Source organism: Macaca thibetana, chromosome 2 (genome assembly GCF_024542745.1).
Source record: "Macaca thibetana thibetana isolate TM-01 chromosome 2, ASM2454274v1, whole genome shotgun sequence".
Classification (NCBI taxonomy): Eukaryota; Metazoa; Chordata; class Mammalia; order Primates; family Cercopithecidae; genus Macaca; species Macaca thibetana.
Genome location: NC_065579.1, coordinates 134363565 through 134389640, shown reverse-complemented (window position 1 = coordinate 134389640; position 26076 = coordinate 134363565). Strand labels below are relative to the sequence as shown.

At 42.0% G+C, this 26076-nt stretch overlaps 1 protein-coding gene and 1 long non-coding RNA gene across 11 annotated transcripts in view; one reads left to right on the top strand and one right to left on the bottom strand.

The window, feature by feature from the left end:
• The window catches only part of LOC126947661 (uncharacterized), a 54505-nt gene that overhangs the window by 21240 nt on the left and 7189 nt on the right, over nt 1-26076 (top strand). The window contains exon 2 of the long non-coding RNA XR_007723160.1: nt 16704-16775. This is a non-coding gene — a long non-coding RNA (uncharacterized LOC126947661). The remainder of the gene's footprint in view (nt 1-16703; nt 16776-26076) is intronic.
• ITPR1 (inositol 1,4,5-trisphosphate receptor type 1) overlaps nt 71-26076 on the bottom strand; it is a 354798-nt gene continuing 328792 nt past the window's right edge. For all 10 annotated transcript variants that reach the window (XM_050778574.1, XM_050778575.1, XM_050778582.1 and 7 more), the window contains 2 exons: nt 10780-10941; nt 71-1418 (listed from right to left, as the gene is read on the bottom strand). In XM_050778574.1, coding sequence (XP_050634531.1) covers nt 1332-1418; nt 10780-10941 — 249 coding nt within the window. In that variant the 3' untranslated portion in view covers nt 71-1331. The remainder of the gene's footprint in view (nt 1419-10779; nt 10942-26076) is intronic.

Sequence of the window (26076 nt, the reverse complement as noted above, 5' to 3'; positions counted from 1 at the left end):
TAAAGAAAGTATATAATTGGAATAGCAGTTAAGTCACAAATGCCAAATGAAAGCCACCAGCCAGTCACTGTATATTCTGCATCATTTATTAAATATTTTTATATATGCATTTACAAACTTTACTCATTTCAGAACTCTGCTTTCAATGCATTTTTAAACTTTTTTTTTGCAGAGAGATTCTCTTGTAAAATGAGATCCATGTACAAAACTAGGCAACAGATATAAAAGTTTCCTTTCATACTTTTCATCCATCAAGAAAAGAAATCATGTGACAAATAAAATGTGGCTCTTTCAGAAGAATAATATGTCTGTGTTCAACTATGACTTCTAATGAGATAGTTCGTATTTCATCTTTATATGGATGTATATAGTTTTAATACTTCTTAGCTACTGTAGCATGTTGGTTCAAATGAAGAAAAAAATAAACTATTGTTTGGACTAGATAATCTAGAAACCATCAATTATGCATACCTTTATAATGTGACATCAAAATTTACCCAGGAGATGACACTGATTGGCCAGCAGTATGCATTTATCCTGAACATTGCATAAAAAGTTCCCTTTAAAAAATTCATTATCTTCTTCACAAGCTAAAGTATGAGCCTCTAATTTGGCTCTCTTATTTAAAGAAATAGTTTAAATGATCAATTTAGAAGCTTAAAAGTATCTTTGAAACTAAAGTTGCTTTTCTTAAAATGAATGCTGATTTAACAGTTCATAGACTTGGAGCATTATCACTAGGAGACGGAGGCACTACTGCCACTAACAACGAGAAACAGCATCACCATAGGATAATTACATGGTACAAAATGCCCAGGGGCCTGAAACTCACTATTAATATAATTTTGGCAGCAGCATCATTTGATAATTAACCATTTATTACATAGTATTAACACACCAGCTTCAAAGATGTGCACTCCCTTTAGGACACTCGGGAGCTACAAATTTATTGTGATTGCATAATTCGTATTGCACAGTTTTATAAAAAACATAAATACTGGCTATTCTAGTTTTAAATACAAAATACATGTCATATACTTTTAAATCTATAATCTGGTTCAAGTGCAAATCAGGTGCTTTCTATTAGTCCTTCCAAAAAAGGCATTTTTAATATTTTTGGCACAAATGAAATGTCATCATGCCAACAATTCTAATTACAATACATATATCCAAACCTTTAGAGTAGCAATCATATACATACGGTATAAAACTGAGTATTTACAAATGTATTCAGCATAAATGTAACCTTCGTGGGTGAATCAGAACTCATTAGCCATACCCACACTAATAATAATTATAAAAGGTAAATACAATTCCTTTTTTTCATTTGCTTAGGCTGGTTGTTGTGGGTTGACATTCATGTGAGGAGGATGTCCTAGAAGACCAATTCTTTGTTTCTGCTTCCTTTGTTCTGTCATCTGGAAAGTTAAAAAGTTTCATCATTAGACCCAGATACTTCCTGTACGTCAAATCGCATACTGAACCATAGATTTACCTCTGTGGTTATGGTTTATACTGAAACCCACTTTCTACAAATAGTGTACCATCGCTATATCAAACACACAGCACTTCAAAAAGAGCATCTTCTTAGGCAGAATGGGAAATTCTGTGACCTAGTCATGCAGTGTAACGTTCAGAAGTATTGCTTGCTACTTGTTTCATAAAGAAACAAAAAACAATAAAAGCACAGGATTCTTTCTTGTTTCCCAAATCCATTTCCAAATGATTTGAAGACTCATCGGAAAATGGTGGCTTTGTACGACAGTAACAACACGCCATACTATCAAGAAAAGCAGTGTTTACAATCCTAGGTTTGAGAGGGAGGGCTTATGTCCACACTCTTTCAGTGGGTCCTGATTTTTCTCTTCAATGATTCTTGAGTAGTTGGTTAGAGAAAAAAAAAATTACCTACCACAACTAGGAAAATGAGAAATGTTCTCAAATCTCTTTGAGGTCCAGAATGATTAAATGCTGTAAATAATGCTGTGGCCATTCATGTTATCTATTTCCTGCCACCCAGTAGACACTGAGGCTTGCTTAAGGTCAGGTGAGATCATTGCCTAAGACTAGTTCAAATGAAAAAGTGCTTTCAAAACCCCAAACAAGAAGCTGATTCTGTTCATTTGGTTGCTGAACTAAATATATTCTCATGTTGATGGGTCTCTAGACCTGTTTTAGGTATTTGATGGCATACATACTTCTGCCTCTGTATTAAGATTTTCCTTAACCCAGTAGTTAGTCTTAGTTTTGGATTTAAGGCTGAGCATTCAAGTCAACTGAGATAAAAAGGCTGTACGAAATATATATTAGAAAAAATTGTTGTCTACAAGTGGGTTAAGGTCCTACTCCTATGTTTTCAGCTTCCTAAAATTGTAGAAGAATTAGGGTAAAAAGAATAAAGACTCTGGAATCAGACCTACTTTCTTATGGTTTTGTCATTTAACTTATCAAAGTCTGTTTTTTCATCCATACAATCAGGATGATAATTCCTAGCTCATTGGTGGAGAATTGCGAGGTTATATGTAAATTTCTCAGCACAGCATCTGTCACATAGTAGATGCCTTAATCTCACTTTTCACTTGAACTAATTTTTGGTACAAAATATCTGGAGAGAACATAAAATAAGACTAATTTACCTAGGTTCAGTTTTAATATGGTTATTTTTTCTTCTTCAAAACTAGCATTATCCTCTCAAATCAAAATACTGTTTTTAGGCTCCTGTGGAAATGCTTTCTCTGTTATAATTTAGATGGGAAGATTTACAAGGACTTAGTATTTCCAAAAGGTAGCTTTCAATAAAGCTTTTAATGAAGAAATGGATTAGGAAATTCCAGCTAGCCCCTGAAGTTTCCTTAGGTGAGTGACATCTTTAAAGGAAGTGTTACACACTACACTGTATCCACAGATTCAGCTCAGGAAGGAGAACCTAATATGACACATGAAATAAATTCACAATTAGGTTAAAATGCCAGTAATTCATTCATCTTACTGCCTGATAGTTCAGATGTTTAGCTCAGATTTTTCTCCCACAACCCTTCCCTTGGCAGGTAACCTTGAGAGGGAATCCAATACAACTTAGCTAAATTTGGATAATCTCAAGTGTTCAAAGTCATTTAGAAATCTTGGTGTGCTCAGCCGAGTGCAGTGGGCTCATGCCTGTAATGCCACCACTTGAGGAGGCTGAGATGGGCAGACTGCTTGAGCCCAGGAGTTCGAGACCAGCCTGGGCAACATAGCAAAACCCTGTCTCTATCAAAGGAAAAAAAAATTAGCTAGGCATGGTGGCATGTGCCTGTAGTCCCAGCTACTTGGGAAGCTAAGTGGGAGGACTGCTTGATCCTGGGAGGCAGAGGTTGCAGTGAGCAGCGATGATGCCACTGCATTCCAGCCTGGGCATCTGAGATCTTGTCTTGGGGAAAGAAAAAAAAAAGAAATCTTGGTGTGCTCAACCCTTATTGAAGGATACTTTACTCAAAGCTTATATTTAAAGCTGCTGAGATCTTTCAACTCAAAGTTGAATGTCAAAGTTGGCCATTAAGACTCTTTCCCCCTGTAATTTTGCTTTAAATAACTACTTGTATTTGAGATGACCTTTTAGTATGCATATTTTCATCCCTGTTTGTTAAATCAGCTCTCCTTGACTTTTCAATTTGTCGGTTAGTCTTTCTCTTAAACTTTAAAGCAAAGGAGTCTTTATTTGGTGGCCTGGCTTCCTTTTCACTTCCACAGCCGCGGCCTGATATCTCAGGTAGCAGCCCTATTCATTTGTCTTTTTAAGTGATCCCATCACCCACCCTCCCTCCCTAACCTTAAGGCTCCAGGCTCCCCACTGACGTGGGTTAGCAGCCAATTCTTTGCTCAGGTAGTCATATTCCTGATAATTTTAAGTACCAACTATACATCTAATGTTCTTTTCTGTTTCCCTAGAAGAATGGTTCTCAAACTTCAGCATGCACCAGAATCACCCAGAAGGTTTGTTAAAACACAGATCAGAAACAGAGTTTCTGACTCAGTAGGTCTGGGGTAGGTCCCATGAATCTGCATTTCTAACGATTTCCCAGATGATGTAGATGTTGCCGGTCTGGGGACTACACTTTGAGAACCACTGCTCTAGAAGAAGTTTTTCACTGATAATCTCCAAAACTGGATAAAATTGGACAAGATAACTTTGAGTATATACTTGAACACTTTTTTTTTTAAAAACAGTAATTTGTGTACATATATTATTTTTCTCAAATGAGGGAAGCTCTTGGAGAAGATTCTCTGCAACCGAGCATATAGTAGGCACACACATTTGACTGATCCTGTTTTGATTAACCATGGCCTTTTAGACAGAATGGCTGTCATTTAAGTCAACATCACTGCCATTTAAATGACTGCTAAATGAGAAGGAACTGGGCAACTGCTAAGGTGTTTGGTCTTTTAGTAGCAGTCACCATCCAATTACAATTATAAGGGAACCAAAACAGAAAAAAAAAAAAATCCCTCAAAACCCCGAAGGACTAAATCTGTAAGAAACTGAGGCCAACAATTCTGGCCGCTTAGGTTTCCCTAGCCTCTTAGTGCATATTCTCACATAATTTCTGGTTTTATTAGTTCAATTCTACCTACTTACCTACCCCACCTACACATTCACACGTACTATCTATATGTCTTGTTATAAGGCATCATTATTGTCTGTTACTGTTACCTATATCAAAACAAATATCATGACCAAACTCTATCCTTAGCATTTTTGTCAGATAATAGTCTCTCTGGACATCTGAAACAAAATTGACTCTTTGATTAAAAAAATCTATGGTAACTATATTCAAAATTCTAATATTGAAACATCTATTTTGAGTAGTGTGAGATGTCTCATTTATAGTACATTTAAAAATCCTCAAAATGGCTGGGCACGGTGGCTCACTCCTGTAATCCCAGCACTTTGGGAGGCAGATCACTTGAGGCCAGGAGTTTGAGACCGGACTGGCCAACATGGCGAAACCCCGTCTCTACTAAAAATACAAAAATTAGCCAGGCATGGTGGTACATGCCTGTAATCCTAGCTACTCGGTGGCCTGAAGCAGGAGAATCACTTAAACCTGGGAGGTGGAGGCTGCAGTGAGCCGAGATCGTGCCACTGTACTCCAGCCTGGGCAACACAGGGAGACTCTGTCTCAAAAAAAAAAAAAAAAACCCCAAACCAAACCTCAAAATTCCCATGTAGCTGAGGATAAACAGTTACAGTAATGCTGTTCTTCACATCTATACAAATGTAGAAACTAGCTTGAATTTCAGCATTCCTCCTTTTGACTCATCTAAATAAGAAGCAAAGAATAATGTACCTTTACAAGTCAGATACAGCCAAACATCTGAAAGATTGTTCATGAAAACATGAGGCATACAGTAGAAATGGGCAAATTTTAATCTACCAGTATGGCCTCTAAATGATTAAAGGCTGGCACAGGAAGGAAAGTTCATTGACAGCACACAAATGCCACATTTCTGGTTTATAACACATATTAATAGTCTTTGAAAAGCTGCTTTCATGTTACAGTAAGGTCTTGGTTACTCAGATTCTAAACAGCTAGCAAACTCTAGTAATCACAATTACTTTCTACAGCCCTATAAAATCAGTCATGTTCAGAATGTTGAGCCTTAAATACTAAGAAATGAAACCAAAGCATCCCTTGAATACAATTATGTTGATTTAATATCAATGTATAGATATCATTCAGATTCTTAGAGTTGATCCCTAATGCTCTGTTCCTCTCTATTTCACCGGGCCTCTTACTCAAGCTTTGAAACCAAGCTCCTGCATTACCACCTCTGAGAGGACTTCTGTGGTAATTAATCTTCTCCCAAAAATCAGATTGAACAAATCGCTCCCTTTTCTTCATTCCCAGAGCAATGTGTTCATAGCTCGGTTACATACTCACCATGTTTAATTATAATTTATCTGTTTACTTGTTTCCCACTCTAGACTTTTAGTTCTTGAAGGCAGAGAATGGGATCTATTCATCTTTGTAGCCCCAGTACCTAATGCTGCACCTGGCAAACAGGTGTTTCATACGTGTTGGCTGAAAGAAGGAACGGAATTAACCAGAACATACTGCCATTCCTTGAGCATGCCATGCATTTTCATGCCGTTGCTCATGCTGATTCCTTCCTGGGAAGCCCCCTACTGCATTTCTCTGCCAGCTCAGAAGTCACCTGCTTGTAAGATTATAGAAGCTAAACTCCTTCCTCACTGCAAACCTCACACAGGACCACTACCTACCTACTTCTTTGTGCTCCATGAAACTATTCATGCCTCAAGTCATTCATACTGTATCAGATTGCTAAAGGTCTACTTCATTGTCTTTCTTGCTAGATCCTGGATCTAGAGGGCAGATGTTGACTTAGTCTTCTTTTGTGGTCCCAGCACAGTATAAGGAACACAGATGCAGTACGGGTCATTTAATATTCCATTTTCCAACTTTGGGCAGTTATTCTAATATTGTGTTACGCCTTCTGTCCTTAAGCAGTAAATTTCAGCAAGGTAACCCTCTTGCATGAAAAATGCCAAATGCTGTAACATGCTAATGTGATCTGAATTTTCAAGCACTTCTTGTATTCCTAGCAACAACAAATGGTCGCTGTCCTATAGGAAGCCAGTCACATTTTCAAGAAAGTTAGCCCTTCTCAGTATTTGCTCTTTTGCATTATGAAGCAAAAATTTGTTTAAGTTCTTACATTAGTTCTCCTTGGAATAAGAATGTAAGAGAATCGCATTTAGTATTCAGAATCTCTTGGGAGGGGAAACTTCAAGAGGAGAGGCATCGTTAAATAATACTTAGAATAGCAATCCTAACCAACCATTCTTGGCAATAATAGAAAAAGTGACACCACTAACCATAATTTTACTAAAAACCTAACAAGAACTTTTTTCCCTCAGATTGAACTCACTCCTTTGACGAGGCTCACTGGTTTGTAAAGTGTGCACTGAAGCAGATTCAGAGTCACTCTTTGTGAACAATTCAAAATAACACATTCTTAGCTCTGAAAGGACAGGTAGTGTAGGGAGGCGCTGCCTGGCTTACCACCACAGAATGCCCATTAATAGTTTGTTTCAGATACATTTTAAGAAACTCTCTTGTAAATTGGTAACACCCAGTTTCTCAGATCAACTCATAACAAACAACCAAAGAGGTAAATAACAGTGAAGATTAAGACCAAAGTCATCCACATTTAAGCTATCATTGCTCGATTCTGCTGGTTTGAATCAGAAAATCTAAAACAAACAACAACAACAACAACAACAACAAAAAACCCTCTAAGTAATGGAGCGGTTTTTGTGTTTTCTGGCACTTTGACTCTGAGTGGTATTCTTTCATAGCTGTTTTAAACAATATCACCAGGTTTCTTGTCCATTAATCATTCATGCAGCTTTTATTTTTTAATTCAAAAATTTTTTTCCACAGAGAGCAAGAATTCTCACAATTACTATTTAAGAAAGAGAAGCTCTCTAACGTATCTGCATTTTTTGATACGTTTTGCACATAAAGGGTTTTTAAACCTTTATGATTGCTATAACCAAACTTAGTAAAATTCAAATCTATTCAACAAGTTGATTCTCAAATGCATTAAAGGTTTGTAGGAAGTTACGTAATCAAAAGAAAACACTGACTAGTTTAAAAGATGCAAATCCCCCTGCCCCCTCAAAAAAAAAATGCAGCTATGCTGAATTTTTCCTGTAATTCTGAGTACATTAAAACTTAAGTAGATCCATCCTGGTAAAAGCACTTGAGAATGTACTACTGGCTTCTCATGCTTCTTTTTAACTTATTATATCTTCCAAGAAAAAAAAAAAAAACAGTTCAATTTCAAATTCATTCACAGGGGAAGGGCTTTCTGAAGAGTGGTTCCAACTGCCAACTTCAAAATAAAAAATGCGTAAAAGGCTGGAATCAAGCAGTTTAAACCATACTGGTTTCGATGTCACTTAATGAACCTTAGTCCATATGTAATCAAATTTTACATACTTTGTTTAAACTAAAACTTTGGCTTAACCAAAATAATCTTATCTTGGATTTTAGAAATGCCAAGTCTCTACTATGCTCAGTTGTATAAAATGACAATGAATGTATCCTCCATACCATTTAAGTATATGATGTGACTTGACTTCTGAAACTTTAAGCTTTTTTTTTAAAAAAGAGCAAGAATGTAAACAGTCAATCAACCATGAAAGGCAAACAGTACAGAGGCATAACAAAGCAAATGAATACACACACACACACACACACACACACACACACCCCTCTGACTGGATGATCAGGAGCTCCCGCCCTGGCAATGCCTAAGAACCTTCTGGGCTCCTTTGGTATCCTCATCAAGAAAATAAGGGAATGAGGTGAGATGACATCTGAAGTCTTGGGTACTCTCTTATACCTGTATTCTTTATTTTTATTATTATTTTTTTTGAGATGGAATTTCACTCTTGTTGCCCAGGCTGGAGTGCAATGGCGTGATTTCGGCTCACCGCAATGTCCGCCTCCTGGGTTCAAGCGATTCTCCTGCCTCAGCCTCCCGAGTAGCTGTGATCACAGGCATAGGCCACCACGTCCAGCTAATTTTGTATTTTTAGTAAAGACAGGGTTTCTCCATGTTGGTCAGGCTGGTCTCAAACTCCTGACCTCAGGTGATCCGCCCTCCTTGTCCACCCAAAATGTTGGGATTACAGGCATGAGCCACTATGCCCGGCACTGTACCTGTATTCTTTAATTCCTCAGCTCAACTCACTCCTTTGACGAGGCTCACTGGTTTGTAAAATGCGCACTGAAGCAGATTCAGAGTCACTCTTTGTGAACAATTCAAAATAACACATTCTTAGCTCTGAAAGGACAGGTAATGTAGGGAGGCGGTGCCTGGTTTACCACCACAGAATGCCCATTAATAGTTTGTTTCAGATACATTTTAAGAAACTCTCTAGTAAATTGGTAACACCTAGTTTCTCAGATCAACTGAAACATACCCCCAGAGAGCCTCCAAGTGTGACAATGAGAAGCAGAAATGAGTGAGCAAGAATGAACGCCACTTGCATTGGCACGTGAGAGCTAGAATGCCTCACTGTTGCAATTCCAGTACCACGGGTGTGAAACAAAGATCCTCTGTTTCTTTGGAAAATGGCACCAGATTTTATGGAGAAATGAAGTGTTCCTTTATTTAAATATTAGCTCAGTGTCTGTAAGATTTTTTGGCACCTAATTTAAACATCTGATTTAACTGAGATTCTGGTAGCCACAGTTATCTCAAATGGGAGAAGAAGATAACTACAGCTTGCTGGATAGGGGGTTGGGGGGGGTGCCAGAAGCAGCTGTAGCCACCAGTGTCCTCAAGAGTCAGTTTAGTACTGCAGAACATTTGCCAAATGTTTCATAGAGGGGTTAAAACGCTAATATTAAGCGAAGTAATCTAGTTAGATCTTCATTAGTTTTACTTATTTAGGTTATTACTCATTTTATGTTGCTACCAAGCTCAGAGCTATAGACAACCTTCATAAATAAGGCCTTCTTTTCCTACTAGTCTTTTTTATTTGCATATTAATACAGACAAAAGAAAAGAACTTGAGGCCAATGGCATCTCAGGGTACAGTTTGGAAAAATGCTCTGTAAACTGTCTCCAGTAAGAGCATTCTAGATGCGGTCTTCATTAGTTATGGTATTTGTAAGAGTGATAAATCACCCATGGGTGTACCTTGCAACTTACCTCCAGTGCAGACATGGCCCATGCCTATTGCTGTGCAACACTATAATCTTGTCTATGGAGTTGATTAAAGAGCTTTCAGAAACTCATATAAAATGCTGACCTGGACATGATTATCCCAGTCACTTACAGAAAAGCACTAATAAAACAAATCAGGGTCTGCTTACCACCCAGGGTACAAGTCCTTAACACACAGCTGCATCCTATCACTAGATAACCACCTGGTGACTGTGGCAGGTTCATTTCAATGGAGTCAAAAGGGTGGAAGAAGAGTACGCAGGGTTTGGTATAAACACGTCTCCTACAACTTACTTTAAATTGGAAACACCATGTTTCCAATTTAAATTCTGCCCGCAGTACTGCCCGCGTCCTGCTTCCTATCCGTAGGATAAGAGCAAAGCACTTACCTTATGGATAGGAAGCGGGGTGTGGGCAGTATTTCTGTAGATGGTTAAGCCCTGTGAGATCAGGGAGTATGTCTATATTATTCACTGTTTTATCCCCAGCACCTGGCACAATTCCTGTACTATGATAGCCACTCAGTAAGCTGCTGAGAAAGGAATGAAACCAAAAGGGCTTTTCCATGACTATGGTTTAGCCTAGGATGCTGAATTTAAATATCTGGGGGTGAGGATTTGACAAGTCTGAGGGCTAGGAAGCAAAACAAGAAACAGCTTTTAATCTTCCATCAGTACATAAAGTAAAAAGGGTATAGCTTTATGCATAGTGGTTTTTGGACAGTACTTCACTGAAGTAGTCTGCATTTCCCCCCCTTTTTTTTTGGTTTTATTTTTCATATTAAAACCATGTCCTGAGCAGCACTGAAAGTAGCACCATGGCTTTATCCTGGAAAAGGGGAGTGAAGGGGGTTAGGGTGAGGAGACTGGAGGAGTGAGTGGGTTTGTCCTCTTGCCCGGCTCCCTTTTCCATCTAGGTGAAGCACCTCAACATTGTAACATAAGCACTACTGATTTTTCCTCATCAGATTTGGTGTGGTGATAGTGGGGGTGAGGATGGCGATAGGGGGTAGGCACTGGGATTGTCTTTCTTTACCTGATCCTTTAATTCTGACAGCTGGCCAGAAAGGTTCGTGACAAGTTTCATGGTGGACTCCAGCTTCTCCTGCAGGTTCCTCAGCTCATTCTGTTCTCCTTCAGAATCACTGCTGACCAATGACATGGCTCTCATCCTGGGGAACCAGTCAAGGTTTCTTTCCTAAAATCCACATTAAAAAAAAAAAAAAAAAAAAAAGACTGAGTCACTTCTAGAGGTAAAAACAAGAAGGGCCAGCTTACCATGCCATGTTTCCTAGCTCTCATTAGGTTATCTCCTTCTATTGCAGAACTAATGTGCTGTGTATTTTTTTAATTGCTCAGTAGCTATCTTTTTAATTGCATACAATGGAACTCTTAATTCTTAGAGGAAGTCACTTTAAATTTAAATTTAGAGGAAATGTAGGTTCCAAACAAGAGTCCTAATCTCCAAATCTGAATACTGCCACTGCAGCTCTGATCTTTGCAAATTACATGGCTGATGAGTTTGTTTTTTTAAAAAATTGTGGTAAAATATGCATAACATAAAATTTACCATTGTAACCATTTTAAGCATACAGTTTAGTGGCATTAAGTACATTCACACTGCTGGGCAACCATCCCCATCATCTGTTTCCAGAACTATTTTTTTATCTTCCCCAACTGAAATTCCATCCCCATTAAACATTAACCCCATTCCCCCCAGCCCCTGGCAACCACCATTCTATTTTCTGTCTCCTTGAATTTGACGGCTCGAGGGGCCTCATATTATGCTGTGTATTTTAAAATGCATTATACTGGGAAAACCTTTTGCAAACACTCGAAGTGAAGTGAATTTTAAGGTCCCAAGTGTTCTGTCACTTCACAGATACATGTGCATGTATGCATTTGCGTGGGTGAGGAGATTATTAAGAGGCTGAAAATGGGGAATAGGCTCCTCCATCAATGTCCCCGTTTGTGAGCTTATAAAAACCACTCCCCGTGTTTCCTTTTCCTTCCAGCCTGAAATGGTTGATGGGTGCTGGCAACTAGCCTAAGACAGGCCCATTCAGTTTCCTCCCCCGTCCATCTCCATCCTTTTGATGTCTATAGCTTATGCCTGTAAACAGTATTTCTCACTACTGGTTAACAGAATGGGACAACTCCTCCTCCCACCTCACTTCCTTCTGCCCACATATGCCTTTCTCCCAAAGAGCATGCCGCATACATAAGTTCCGTATAGAGAGGCAGGAATGAACAGTAAGAAAAGCTTAGCATGAGACAGGGGGAAGAAAACTGACTCATTCCACATGTCTGGTGTCATTCTCACCTGGACCAGTTTCATCTTCTAAGGATACATTTAATGGTCTTTCTAAAACAAGCCCCCCTCCCACAAACACACACACACACTCGGAATGGTGGATAATTGTTGCTGTGTGTACACCATGGGGGTCGGCAACATTTTCTGTGTAAATATTTTCAGCTTTGTGGGCCATCTGGTCTCTGTAACAACTACTCAGTTTCTCTCTTATAACCCCCAAACAACCAGTAAATAAATAAATGGGTATGTCCATGTTCCAGTAAAACTTTATTTACAAATGCGGGCAGCAGGCTGGGTTTGCTCACCTCTGCTGTATACAATAGAAGACATCAATATATTTAAAATAACAGAACTCCATGAGACATGTCTAAATATTACAAACCAAGTGAGATTATTAAACTGTACCTTGACCTAGGGTCATCTAGCAATACAGAAGCCATATAAGAACTAGATGAAAAATATCACAAGAAGTCATACCACATTGACAGCAAGGTGTCATAGAGCGTTTGCTTAAGATATTGGTGGGTGGGTGGGCAGGGTTTGTGAGCTTTATGAAGGCAGGAACCACCTTAGTATACCGACTAGAGCATAGTAGACATTCAGTATTAATACAAGCTTGTGGAAGGACAGAATGATATGCAACTCTCTTTCTGCATGGAACCTGATAACAAATGCTTAGGTAGTAAGCCTGAGCTGCTTATCGTGACTGCTGGAGGAGAACAGTGGCAATCTCTACCTTCGTATACCCTGAATAAACACTTCATTCATGTGTCTTAACGTTAGCTTATATTCATCAATTTCCCATCACAGAGCAATGGGCAAAAGATCATTAAAAAATATTCCATTTCAGAGATGACTAGCTTAGAAACCCAAAGTGCTTTCCCATCTGTAACCAGTTTTCTCCCGTGCAGCTGCAGTGACCTATCACTGACCATACTCATCTCTCTTGTGTCAATCCTTCAAACATAGCCACGTCTTCCCACCAAGGACGTAGCCCATGTTCAAGGACTATGCAACTCTGAGGAGGAAACCTCATTTTTCAGAAGAGGGCACACATAGGCGACGGGTCACTGGTGATCACTCACTCCCCCTAGGGCGAGGGGAGGAGGGATGATGTGGGCTGGGCTGCTGAAGCCACAAACCAAAGCACAGCTGCAGAGAGATCACTTAGCACAAGGCCCTAGATACTCACGGGTGGCTGCTACATGTTTTTGCAGACTGACCTCAATTGAAGAAAACAAATTCAAGAAAAAAGATCCAAAGTCCCACTTTGGATACAACAATATTGAGGATACTACAGTGAGCAACACAGACATGGTCACTGCATCCTAGACCCCCTCAAAGGACAAGCAGTTTTGATGCCTAAGTATGTGATAGAATTCCTGCCACTGAAGTGCTTACAATTTAGTTAAGGAGAATGACCATCTAGATTTTTTTTTTTTAATAGGCCAGGCCAGTTCTGGTGGCTGGTGCCTATAATCCCAGTGCTTTGGGAGGCTGAGGTGGGTGGATAGCTTGAGGCCAGAAGTTTGAGACTGGCCTGGGCAACAGAGTGAGATCCCATCTCTATAAAAAATAAAAATAATTAGCTGGGTATGGTAGTGGGCACCTGTAATCCTAGCTACTCGGGAAGCTGGGGCAGGAGGATCATTTGAGCCCAGGAGGTCAAAGCTGCAGTGAGTCATAATTGTGCCGCTGCACTTCAGCCTGGGTGACAGCAAGACTCTCTCAAAACAAATAAAAAAACAAGGAATAATATAGGCTATGTTGTATCTAGGAGCGGTAGAGAGAGTAGCGTCCAAGTAAGACCCAACAGCCAGTGACTGATTGGCTAGAATCCTCTTCAAGCAAGGCTTGGCCCTAAAGAAGGTTAGCCCTTGAGCAAGCGTGTGGGCATTTCACAGAGGGCACTGGCACAGTGAGGCTCCAGTGTGGCTGGAGCTGGGGATGAGGGCAGACAGGCAGGAGCAGCTCAGACTGTTGAAGACTAGAGGGAAACAGAAGGAAGCAGGAGCTCTGTGAAAGGTCGCCCTGCCTGACCAGACCAGTGGAAAGGACAGAGGATGGACATTCACAGTCCTCACTGCTAGTAGTCAGAACTCACCTGTAGCTCACTTATTACTGACATGCAAATGAAGGCTGAACTGCCTAAAATGTTAGTGAATCCATCTAAAATCTGGCTTTCAAATCCTTCATATGTTCATTTGCTTAGCAAACCTTCTATAAAAATAGAAAACACAGATTTCCAAACAGAGTCCACATTAATGAGGCCTTCAAAAGACTCCAGAAAACCGACGCAAGAGTCTGCACATAGCTGAAAGTTTAAGGAACAGCTTATCTCCCTTATTCTAATAGCAAGTGACCAAATGACTACAGATTAAAATGAGAATTTTCTTCACCTTCTTTCATGCCGTATGTGACTCCTGGCCCTCTAAGCAATGATTTCAGAAGGGTCTTTGAACAAATAAATGCAAAATACACAGACATTCTCCATTCAACCAGCCTTTTACTGAACTTTTACAATATCTATGCCCTGCATGGTGTTGAGCACTAAGGATCTAAAGACGAGAAAGACAAGGTCTCTGTTCTCAAGCTGTTTTAGTCCAAGAACTGTGGTCACTGGTCAGGTCTCAATGCATAGTTCTTCGGCTCTGTGGAGCTGCACGGAGGCCCTACCTCCACGTGTGAGTGTCTCAAAAAGTGTGTGCTGAAGACACGAATGGGGCCCATCAGCATGCCGAGGGCTGCCCCTGGCATCTGTGCCCCTCACCTCAGTGGTGGTGGAGAGGCACTGATGCCCTGCATCTTGTGCTGCTACATGGCATACCTGTAATCCTGGGACTTGATGGCCCTACCCAAGGGGTACATAAAGCCATAAAAATAAATAATGCATCTTTTTAGAATGTAGACTATCCATTTTAACCAATGGTAAATGATTGAACTATTTTTATATTAAACTCAAAAAATTACCTACACCAGATAGAAAGGTCAATTTATTTTTTTGAGATGGAGTCTTGGTGTGTCACCCAGGCTGGAGTGCAGTGGCACCATCTCAGCTCATTGCAACCTCTGCCTACTGGGTTCAAGCTGTTCTCCTGCCTCAGCCTCCCAAGTAGCTGGGACTGCAGGCATGCACCACAATGCCTGGCTAATTTTTGTATTTTTAGTAGAGATGGGGTTGGCCAGGCTGGTCTTGAACTCCTGACCTCAGGTGATCCAATCACCACCTCCCAAAGTGCTCAAATGTTAAAGATAAAACCCAGCGCTTCAAAGAAGGTCATACGTTCTGCAGGCCACATGGCCCATGTGCTCCCATCCTAGGGATAAAGCCTCATTCTCCATTTCATAGGGGGCCTTCAATGCAAAGATAGCAAAAGGATTTTCTGGTCTAGAAATTTATCAATCACCACCACACAGATTCTCCCCCATTGACTCCCTTAATATCTTACAATGAAAAAATGGGCTAGGAGGGATCTTACTGGCAAGCATTCGTATCTTTTCTGCACTGAAGTGGGGAGAGCACCAAATTTGAGATCCTAGGTGTTCCCAGTGTTTTAATTAAATCATCATCCTAGGCTATGAAATTAAATCTCAAATTACCAAGGAGTACCTGGTAGTTAAAATTAATTAGCAATTTTAGCCAAACTGTTCTCTCAATTTCCCATTGGTTTTGCATCCTGTGCAGTAGGACAGGCTCTCGTGTGGTAGAAAGTTCCCCACCAACAGGGTTCCCCTCTGCACAGAGAATCTAAATCTCAAAAGTGCAAATGTTTACACTATACCCCAATTACTGGAATAGGTACAGAGAGAGAACACCTGAATCCAATTTCTCTCTAGCTAAGACTTTCATACAAAACTCTGAGCTTGTTTGAGTGCTGAATTACTCCAATGAAGCCTGTCACCCACGCCTCTCCAGCCAGCCAGATTCTGAAGGCCTAGAAATGTTTGCAGACTCTTGCCAGTATTATCTATTCAAGATCAAAAACATGTCTCAGTGTCTTGGCTTCTAATGGATTTTTGGAAAAGTCATCTTCAGCTAAGACACTTTGTTGTGAATTATCTCAGGGTGTGTGTGTATATGCAGTCAGGAGGGGAAGGTGGGGAGAGGATTACGGGGTCACTAAGCGTCTGTCGGCCGCATCTGCCACTGGGTCTGACTCTGGCTTCACTCTGCTTTGCTTCACTCACTCCTTGCTGCTGGCATCTCACATACCAATGTCATTAGGCACTGTCTGCCCTGGTCCTCCTACAATCCAGCCAGTGCAGTTCCCGTCACAGCAAGTGCTTCCTCTCTCAGAGCAGACAAACTAACTGAAGCCACAGCCGGAAGCAGGCTGACCACAAGTGCTAAGGTTCTGGTTAGTTCTTTTCTAGGTAAAGTTGGAAAAGTCCCTGCAAAGGCAAACACGAAGTTTTAGACGTGGGGGTGGTACTGACCAACCTCTTGAAATGTCCTTGACTGGAAAGAGGGAGAGAGACAGAGAGAGAGAGAGAGAGAGAGAGAGAGTGTGTGTGTGTGTGTGTGTGTGAGTGTGTGTGTGAGAGAGAGAGAGAGACAGAGACAGACAGACGGAGGAGGAAGTTGGATTGTATGATGCAAATGCTAATCATTCTGAGAAGTGGGGTATTTTTTTTTTTCTTCCCAGGTTCAAAAGAAGAGGCTGTTCTAAGAAAGACTACCGAGTAATCAATCACCTCCTCAGAGAAAGTCTGCTCAGGTAGAGTATTATGTTTACCACCTAAACAATGGAACATTTTTGCTGAATCTTTTATAGCTAAATCAGAAAATGAGGTGTTGAGGGAGAGGGGGGCTTGAGGGCAAAAGAAAGGGTCATGGGACAGAAGACGGGTCCTAGAAAAATGGTCCTGTTGCTTTCTCGGCCCTTGAGAATCCCCTCTGGGAAGATGCGAGGAGGCAAAGATGGTCTTTCCAACTCAAATGGCAGCTTCATTTCTACTGCTCTTACCAGGCAGGAAGACAAACTGGATGTTCCCAGAATGCCTAGGGATGCTCAGGTGATGGAAATGACTAGAAGTGGGTATGGGGTAGGCCTGGAAACCTGAGAGATTTGGCCTCTCCATGTATTTAAACCCTCAGAAAATGTCAGGAGGAGGCGGCTTGAAGATAATATTTATGTCTTCAAAAGCAGGAATATGGGACACTTAACTGACTTTAAATCATTTGTCCCTTTTATGAGCTAGGGTGATTATTTTCATTGAAAAGGAAGAAAAAAATTAATCTTTAGAGCTATTTTTTCTAAGATCACAGCAAAACAAAATGAAACCTAACCCTCCAAAAACAAAAACACAGAATCTGTTGGTTTTGGTGAAAAAATAGTCATCTTTAACTATGTTCAGTGGCTCTGAAACACCACTTAATAATATCTGTTATAGGCTGGGCATGGTGGCTCACACCTGTAATCCCAGCTACCCAGGAGGGTGAGGCAGGAGAATCGCTTGAACCCAGGAGGCAGAGCTTGCAGTGAGCCGAGATGGTGCCACTGCACTCCAGTGGGGGCAACAGAGCAAGACTCTGTCTCAAAAAAAAAAAAAAAAAAAAAAAAAAAAAAAATCTGTTATACATGTTTTACAAAAACCCTAAAAAATGGCTCCTATCTTTGGACACAGTAAGATCAGAGACAGCCTGAGGCTCAGGGGGAGGGAAGGAGGGAGTGATAAATAGGAGGTGTGCAGAGGAATTTTAGAGCAGAAACTATTCTGTATGATACTGTAATGGTGGATAGGTGTCATTTGCATTGGTGAAAACCCACAGAATGCACAATATGAAAAGCTGGCCGCAAAGTAAGCAGCAAATGATGGAGGGACATTAATAACAATGTATCCAATATTGGCATATCAAATCTTAACAAACAGGCCACAATAATACAAAACGTTACTGACAGAGGAAACTGGCAGGGAGTCAGGAGGAGAAGGGCATGTATGAGAACTCTGTACTTTCTGCCCCATTTTTCTGTAAACCCCAAACTGCTCTAAAAAATAAAGTCTAGTAATTTATCTTATTAAAAAATTGTCCTTTTTTCCTTTTTTTTTCTTCTTCTATCTTGTGAGTCTATTAATTTTTTTAAACTGGGATTCCACACCCAGAATTTGCTGGCTAGCACCAGATTCAAGGAATTCAGTTCTCTTTGTCCCAAAAGTACAGTGACTTCAGACAACATGCATATTAATATTCCTGTATTTCACAGGTTCTGTACATTTCTGCCACAGTCTTGTGACATTAGTGTGTCAGTAGAAAAAACAATGGCCTGTAATAAGAAGAGTTTCAGTTGTGTGTATACAGGATGGTGAATGAGTGTATGAGTCAGCTAGCTCACCAACCTGGTCTATTTTCTTTCTTTCTTTTTTGAAAGAGATCACCTCACCAGCTACCTCACTGGGTTACTGTAAGGATCAGATGGCTGTAAAAATGTCCCATAAACTGGAAAGCATTATGCGGAAGTATTATAAATCACTATGCCATCTGCCTAGAGCGGGGATGGAGTCAGCACTGCCATCCAGGTATTGACTCTCGTTTCAGTACTCAGCTCCCGTGTAAAGTTAGTTCCTTTCTTTCTTTGGGATAAAAATGTTAGGGATACTGATTTCTCTTTTTACCAACTAAGCCACATGAAGGGCATCCAAACTGCACAAATCAAGGTGTCAGTCTGGTTCTGTTTTTGAGCTCTGAATGACATTACCAAAACAGGCCACATTATATAATCTTCAGCTGGCCTGGAATGACCAATCACCCTTCCCAGACTCCATAGTTGTTCTTGGATGATACAGCACAACAAAGATGGGCTCATCCCAGCAGAGAGAACCACACCCGTTTCTGATGAAATCCCTAGGAAGAGCCAGCCGCAGAATAATCCTTCCAAGTCATTCTGGGGCCACAGGTGGAGGACTCCCTGGGCACCCACAGGGACCATGATAAACAGGGTGGACACTTGCTGGGTCCTGGGCACCTAGGCTGCCAGGTTGAGGAAACCAGAGGTCACAGGAGGAGAAAAAGGTGGGGCCGGCCACCCATGCTGGACAAGGGCAGGGCGAGCCCATTTGAGACTCTGAATAAAGAACAATCAGGCTCACTTACCCTTCTCCCCACATCAGCGTCCAAGCTGGCTTATGACATCTTGCTTAGGCAATTTCCCCTGCACTTTCAATTAGCTAAGAAATATGCCAGAACATTCCCAGTGGCCATGTATGAGGATTTTTAGCAATTTTCGTGGTTTTCTTCTATTCTTTTCTGGATTCCATTAGTATTCAACTTTGATCTGTTACTGCTTTTATACAACAATACATTGTGTTTAAGCCTACTGAAACATCTTTCCAAAGTTCTGTGCTGTTGTTTCAGGGAAAGATACATTTATCTTTGAAAACACACACACACACACACACCCTCACCAATAAGCTGCTTCAACACAACCACATTCCATCTCAGCTTTATCATCTGATGGGCTTTTTATATTGGTAAGCTCTGAGCTGAAATGGTTTTACTCGAGGTCAGTCCTGTCTAGACACACTGAGAAAGAAGTGATGGAAGATATTATCCGTCTCACCATCTACAGGACTTCATGAAGAAGTGAGAAGGGTACCAGCACTGTTACTGACTTAAGAGTGGTTTGGAAGAAAGGTGCCACACTGCTAGATCTCTTCAGGGGGAAAGAGATCATCTGCCATGTGGATGTTCTCCAAATTCCTTAATCCTTTCCAAACCCTCCCCTTTTCTAACCAGCCCCTTGTACTCTGATCCCTGACCCAGACCCTAAGGCTCACACCTTCCTGTTTCATATTTCACGAACTCCTATCCCCACTCTGAATGTTGCTTATGGGAATCTTAGAGCTACAAAGGGCACAAGAGACCCTTTGATTCAACTTCCTCATTTTATAGGTGGTAAAACTGAGGCCCTGAAGAGAGAGGATTTGTAAAAGGTGGAAACTCAGTCTAGTTCACCTTGTAGATCTTTTACATACAAATGACTATCCCTAAATACTGACATCTCTTCCTCATTCTCACATTTCCTAGAGACATGACAGTAGGCTTCATTGTAAAGACGTAGGTTTTAAAGAACTCTGAATATATATACCTGATCTAGATAGTCATATTCAGAACATTTTCCAGGTGAGAGCAGTTTTATAAGTGCATTTTTATGGTGACACACTTCTCAGTATCATATGATACTCTAGTCCAGTGCTACCAGACACAGTCAATATTTAGAATACACAGGAAATAAAGGAGTTGAAGCAGGGGAGTTACAAATGTAGTTAGGATGTCTGGAAGTAAAGGGCAAGTGGGGCAGCACAGTGGCAGTGCAGTCGGGGAAGGAGCAGGAGGGTGGGTCAGGGTATGGGCGGGGGGAGAAAATGCACTTTTGGAGATGATCAGATCTGCCAAGTTGGGGAAAATGTGCACGTATGCAGGTATTTCACGTGTGTAATAAGCACGTACAAACTCATACGTCCCCGGACCAACTAGCCAATGCGGATAAGTGGTTTCATGCGCGGTGAAGCCAGTCTTCAGTGGCTGATGGAACAATGTCTATGCATAACCCTCAGGTCCTGCACAGTCTCACGGACTAGACTCTTGGGTATACCTGACTCATGCCCCATGCTCTCCCTTAGCACACCAGCTCCTTCAGGGAGGATCATGGCTCTGCTCAACTCACTGTTACAAACAGCACCTGACACACCCTCCACAAAGGTCAGAATGTAGGAAATTCGGAGGAGAGCACTGGGAGGTCAGTGCAGAACCGGGGCCCAAATGCCAAGTGCTTCACAATGAAAGGAAAGTGCCTGTGAAGTGCTCCGTGGAACAAGGGGTGATTTCATCCCCTCTAGACTAAAGGGCAGAATGTGTTCTAAGGCTGGGTGGGGAAACTTAAGCTCAGCAACTGCTTTGTGCAGCTGCCACTGACACGAACCCAAATTCGAGTGCACAGGGTGGGGTGAGAGAGGCCTGGCTGGTTGGGCGGCGAGTCCAATGACGCTGACACACTGTTTCCAGCCACCGGGAAGCCAGTGCCAAATCCCTCTTCACTCCTCCCTGCTCTGATATTCTTGACTCTGCCGTGGTGCCAGCTAACTTCAGGGGGCATTCTCGGAATCGTATTTGGCAGGCAGCACAGGCTGGATCTTCACCCATGGTTAACGGCTTTCAGAGTCCAGGTGACAGTTTAACCAGCGCTCGTGGCCTCCCAGGTTAGGCCACAAGGAAAGCTGCTGCTCAGCACTACCAATGCTGAAATATCAATATTCTAGGAACATACCCAGGCACTCCCTTCCTCCCAGCATACTCACTGGAATTCAGAATAAAGGCCCAAACCCATCGGCGTGCATCTGCGCGAAGCAGAGGGCGTCCACTGCGCTTTATCAACAGCCAGGACCTGCCTGCTTCGTGCACAGAGGAGGTGCACACGCAGCCGGAAAGGTCAGGGCAGGGTTAAGTGCACGCCCTGCTGGACTCGCCCTTCCTCTCTCCTGCACCTAAGTGTTGTCTGGCAGGGACTCCAGCTTCTGATTTCCTTCAACTGAGATGACCCGTGATGGCTCTGTGAATTTTTATGCTCATTTCTTGGCTCTGGTCACTGCTGCCACCATCTTTTCCCCCCTACTTAGGTCCTTACTCTTATCTAATTATGATCTACAGGTAACTCTACTCCCACCAGCCCCTGCACTTGGTTCTTTGCATTGCCTCTGGCTGGAAGCTGTTGTCCCCAACTTCAGAAAGTGTCTGCAGATTTCACAGGCTCTCTCTTGGGTCAAGAAAGGTGTAAGACTTCAGCCAGTTCCCCTTTTAAACAGAAGGTAGTGACACGCAGGTATTCAGTTTCCATTTTGATCTTTTGCCCTTGTTAACGAGTTACTCTCTGTGTTTGCTTCCTGTGTCATCTTATCAAATATAGATAAACACAAGGGCCAGATGTCCTACTGCTTTTGAATCTTCTCAAAACGTTTCCTCATAATGTTTAGTAGCACTGAATTAGCTAATAGAACTTAGTTGCTTGGAAGTGTTACCCAGGAGGTGCTGTCAGGCAAAAAGGCTCTTTTGCCTGTTGCTTTTTTGAAGCAAATTAGCCGCAGCTTTCAGGAAAGCATTTTCCAGGAATGCGGGCTCCTGGACTCTCCCCTCCTATGCAAAAGCACCTCACCACCTTCTGAGAACATCCCACTTGCTGCCACATTGAGACTACTTTTGATCTGGAAAATTGCTCCTTTGCTTCTGGATCCTGTATAGCTAGTTTCTGAAGAGGTCAAGTGAACTAACCCATAATGGAACAAACTGAAAAATCTCCAATGGAATGTTGAGGGTGAGGAAGAGGGACCAGGAGAGGCAGAGAGAGAAAGTAGAGAGGTGTCTACCCCCACTGTGAGAAAAAGTCAGCACCAGGCTTAAAGGATGATGGACCAGACGTTCTCATGTGTAATTATTAGGGAGTTAAACTCATTCAGATGAGTCACCTGGGTGTGGAAGCTCCAGTCTGGCTGTGGTTCTAGTGAATCGTCCTCCTCCTTTTATTTAGACATCTCCTGAATCTGGCCACCAAAGGACATATCATTCCCTGTTTCAAGCTAAGGTGAGGGTAGTGAAGTTTCTCATATTTCAGCAGGTCAAAATTAACATATATTTCAGATACATCCTTTGCAAGGGCGCACTTGATACCCTTTCCTGAACTCCCGCCTTCTCAGCAAGCCCTAGAGTGTTGAGCTGGTTGTCTGAGCAGTGGTTGCTGGTGAGAGTCACAGCAGCTCTGAGAGTCACACCCCATCTAACTCCTGTCTTACTGATTTATGCATTAGCCAGTCAGCATCCCCGGGAGATCCTCTTTCCCACTCTTCTCTCCACCCGCAAAGGGGCCTTTACTGCATCTTGCCTCTTTTAAAGGAGGCTAATTCAGTATCACTTGGGGTTGGGGCTGGGGGATAAGCCAGTCCAAGTCTAAGATGCACCAGTCCAAACCAGAGGCCGCCAGCCAACCAGTGGCTGCAGGTTGACAGGAGGGCTGTGTGCACGCACACAGAGGTAACCACATCTGTAACCACATGTGGATATGTGAGTCAGGACAACCTGAGGGTGGGTTCTGGTTCAGCAGCTCTGGATTTCAGTCTTGGCTCTAGCACTTCCCAGCGCCGCGACCCTGCAAAAGTTGCTCAACCTTCCTGAGCTTTAGGTTCCCATCTGTAAAATGTTCATAGTGCCACCTACTATGCTGTGATGAGGATTAAGTGAGATCATGCATGGATAGTGTTTATGTCATGCATACTGATTATACATGACCTATTCGTTACTATCCAATCTGCCCTTCCCAGGGTAAAGCAGAGCCCAGCACAGACTGCTCCTCCAGAAACGGCAGCCCTGCTGCATTCCAGAACTCTCTGGCTATCATGGGGAGGCAGGTTCTCCCCCATTATTTCACTGTCCATATTAGTCAATGAATATGCTATCCTAGAGGAGTAGCCAGAGCAGTCCAAGGTATCAGGACATTCTGAAATGTGGACGAACAATATTCTATCGGATCAGTCTGTCTTTATACGCAATTCACTCAAAAACACACCTCTGAAAATGTAAGAGTTATGTTAACAGGGCAGAATTCCAAGATATAGAAATGAAATCTATAATTAGCAGAAGACATGTCTTACATTTTTTTCATTTGTACAAATGTATGGGGTATATGTGAAATTGTGTTACATGTATATAGTGCCTAGTGATCGAGTCAAGGTATCTAGGGCGTCCATCACCCAAGCACCACACATTCTTGTTAATTATAGTCATTCTACTGTGCTATCAAACATATTCCTTCTACCTAACTAGATGTTCGTACCCTTTAACCCATTTCTCTTCATCCTCTCCCTTTTCCCCCGTCTCACTCTTCCCAGTTTCTGTTATCTAGCTTTCCACTCACCACGTGATCAATTTTGTTTTTTTTTTTTAGCCTCTACATGTAAATGAGAACACTCAGTATTTGTCTTATTGTGCTTGGCTTATTTCACTTCAGATAATGGCCTCCAGATCCATCCATGTTGCTGCAAATGACAGGATTTCATTCCTTTTTTATGGCCAAATAGTATTCCATTGTATCTATACACCACATTTTCTTCATTCATTTGTTGATGGGCACGCATGTTAATTCCGTATTGTTACTATTGTGTCCTTAAGTTACTGTTTGGTCTTCTTTACCAACCTTCCTTCTTAATGCTGCTCAAATTTCTAATTTTCAAGAATAATTTAGTCTTCTGCATTTGACTGTACTAGAAAAATGGGCTGCTGCTTCTTTGCTGGGAATCAAATATTTGGTCTTTTACCTGAAACATGCCCAGGGTGCAGTATCTAAATTCTGTCAGGCAAAGTGCTCATGATGAATTCACCACTTACTTCGATTAAATAGCTCTAATAGCATGGCCTTTCAAATCATCATCTATAGACTAACACAAATTCTCAGTTTAGTTGGCACTAGAGCAAAGCCCAAACAGTGCTAAAATTATTCAAAAAAGGGTGTGCAGCATATAAATTACTGTGAAAACTTAAATGTAGATCAAGGTTAATAAAAATTTGCTTATTAAAAAAGGCTATCACCAAATTCAAGTTCCTGCAGGGAAAGGAAATTTTTTTCTCTCTTCCCTTGATTTTGCCAAGGGCTATGTCAGGTCACCTCAGTCACATTTTTCTGAAAGCACAGGCTTGTCTGGGGCCCAAGTCAATGAATATGAAATTGCATCTCGGGAACTGAGTGGCACTGTGAGATACAGTGGAGGAGGGTTCACTTCCCCTGGTCATTTGAGTACTCGACAGCATCGCCTTCCATCAGGTGCTTGAGTTGAAGGACAAATCTACCAGCGAACCATGAATGATTTCATGATTAATCTAAGGTTTGCCTTGAATACACAGAACTCGGGGTCCACTCCCCAAATCACTGAAAGCCCTACTTCTGGGCAGTAAAAGCAAGTAGAGGAAACCACTGAAGACATGGATGGAATTCACAAGTATCTGTGCCCTATTCAACAAAGAACGCTAATGTCAACCATGCCCTGCCTCAGCTTTTAAGCACGCTTACAGATTTAAAGTTCAAGAGCGAGGAAGACATGGGGATTTTCCAGGGGAGGAGGCTCTTAAGAGTCAAGATGCCCACTCTCACTTTTCTTAGTGACAGCATGCCCACAGCCAAGGAGTCTTGCAGAGTCTTGGAACCATAGGAAACGATGCTTCTGTCAGCTCTGCTGTCAGCCCCGCAGCCCCTGCTTCCTGGCTGGCTGTGCTCTGGGCCTGTTGCTCAGTTGTTCTTTCACCTGCTCCCTCCCTCCATGTGTGCCTCCCATCTGCCAGGTCTCATTTATCTCATGTCTACCACCCAACGGATGTGTGAGGTGGTATGAACCGCGATGTAAGACAGGAAACCCAGGTCAGCAAAGTCCCATGACTTGCCCAAGGTCATGCGGTGCGGGAAGGCACAGAGCAGAAACTCTCACCTTGGATCTGCTGCCTCCACTTCTTGGGTAGTGAGGACTTCATGGTAGGCATCAGCCTGGCCCCAGCTTTGAGGGGGACACTCCCATCTCCAGTGAAAGGAGAGAGGGTAAGACCAAAAGGGGAGAGGGAAATATTCTATCTATTATGTTTAAACAAGATTAACCTGTGGGTGAACAGCTGGTTGCAGAGTTCTCAACTTAAGACAGAGCTTCTTTGCATGCTCCCTCTTTCCCTCCCTCCAGAGATGACGAGAAACACACTGTTTCTATCTACAGCGAGAAGAGGTCCTGTCACCTTGTCTGCAGGCCAGTTCCAGCAGGAATTAGGAAAGGTGAAATATCTGATCTAGACAGGCTGTTGTGTTTTCACATGGCTGAGCAGCCACCAATGGAGGGAATGTGCCCTTGGGATACGGGTCTAGGCAGGGAGGGCCAGGGCTCTGCACACAGACACCTCTTTCATTCATGACTCCGCAAATGTCATTCTTTCCAAGTCAGCCTGGGTTTCCAAGAACCCTTCTCAATACAGTGCCCCAGGTGAATTCTATGACCCAGTGT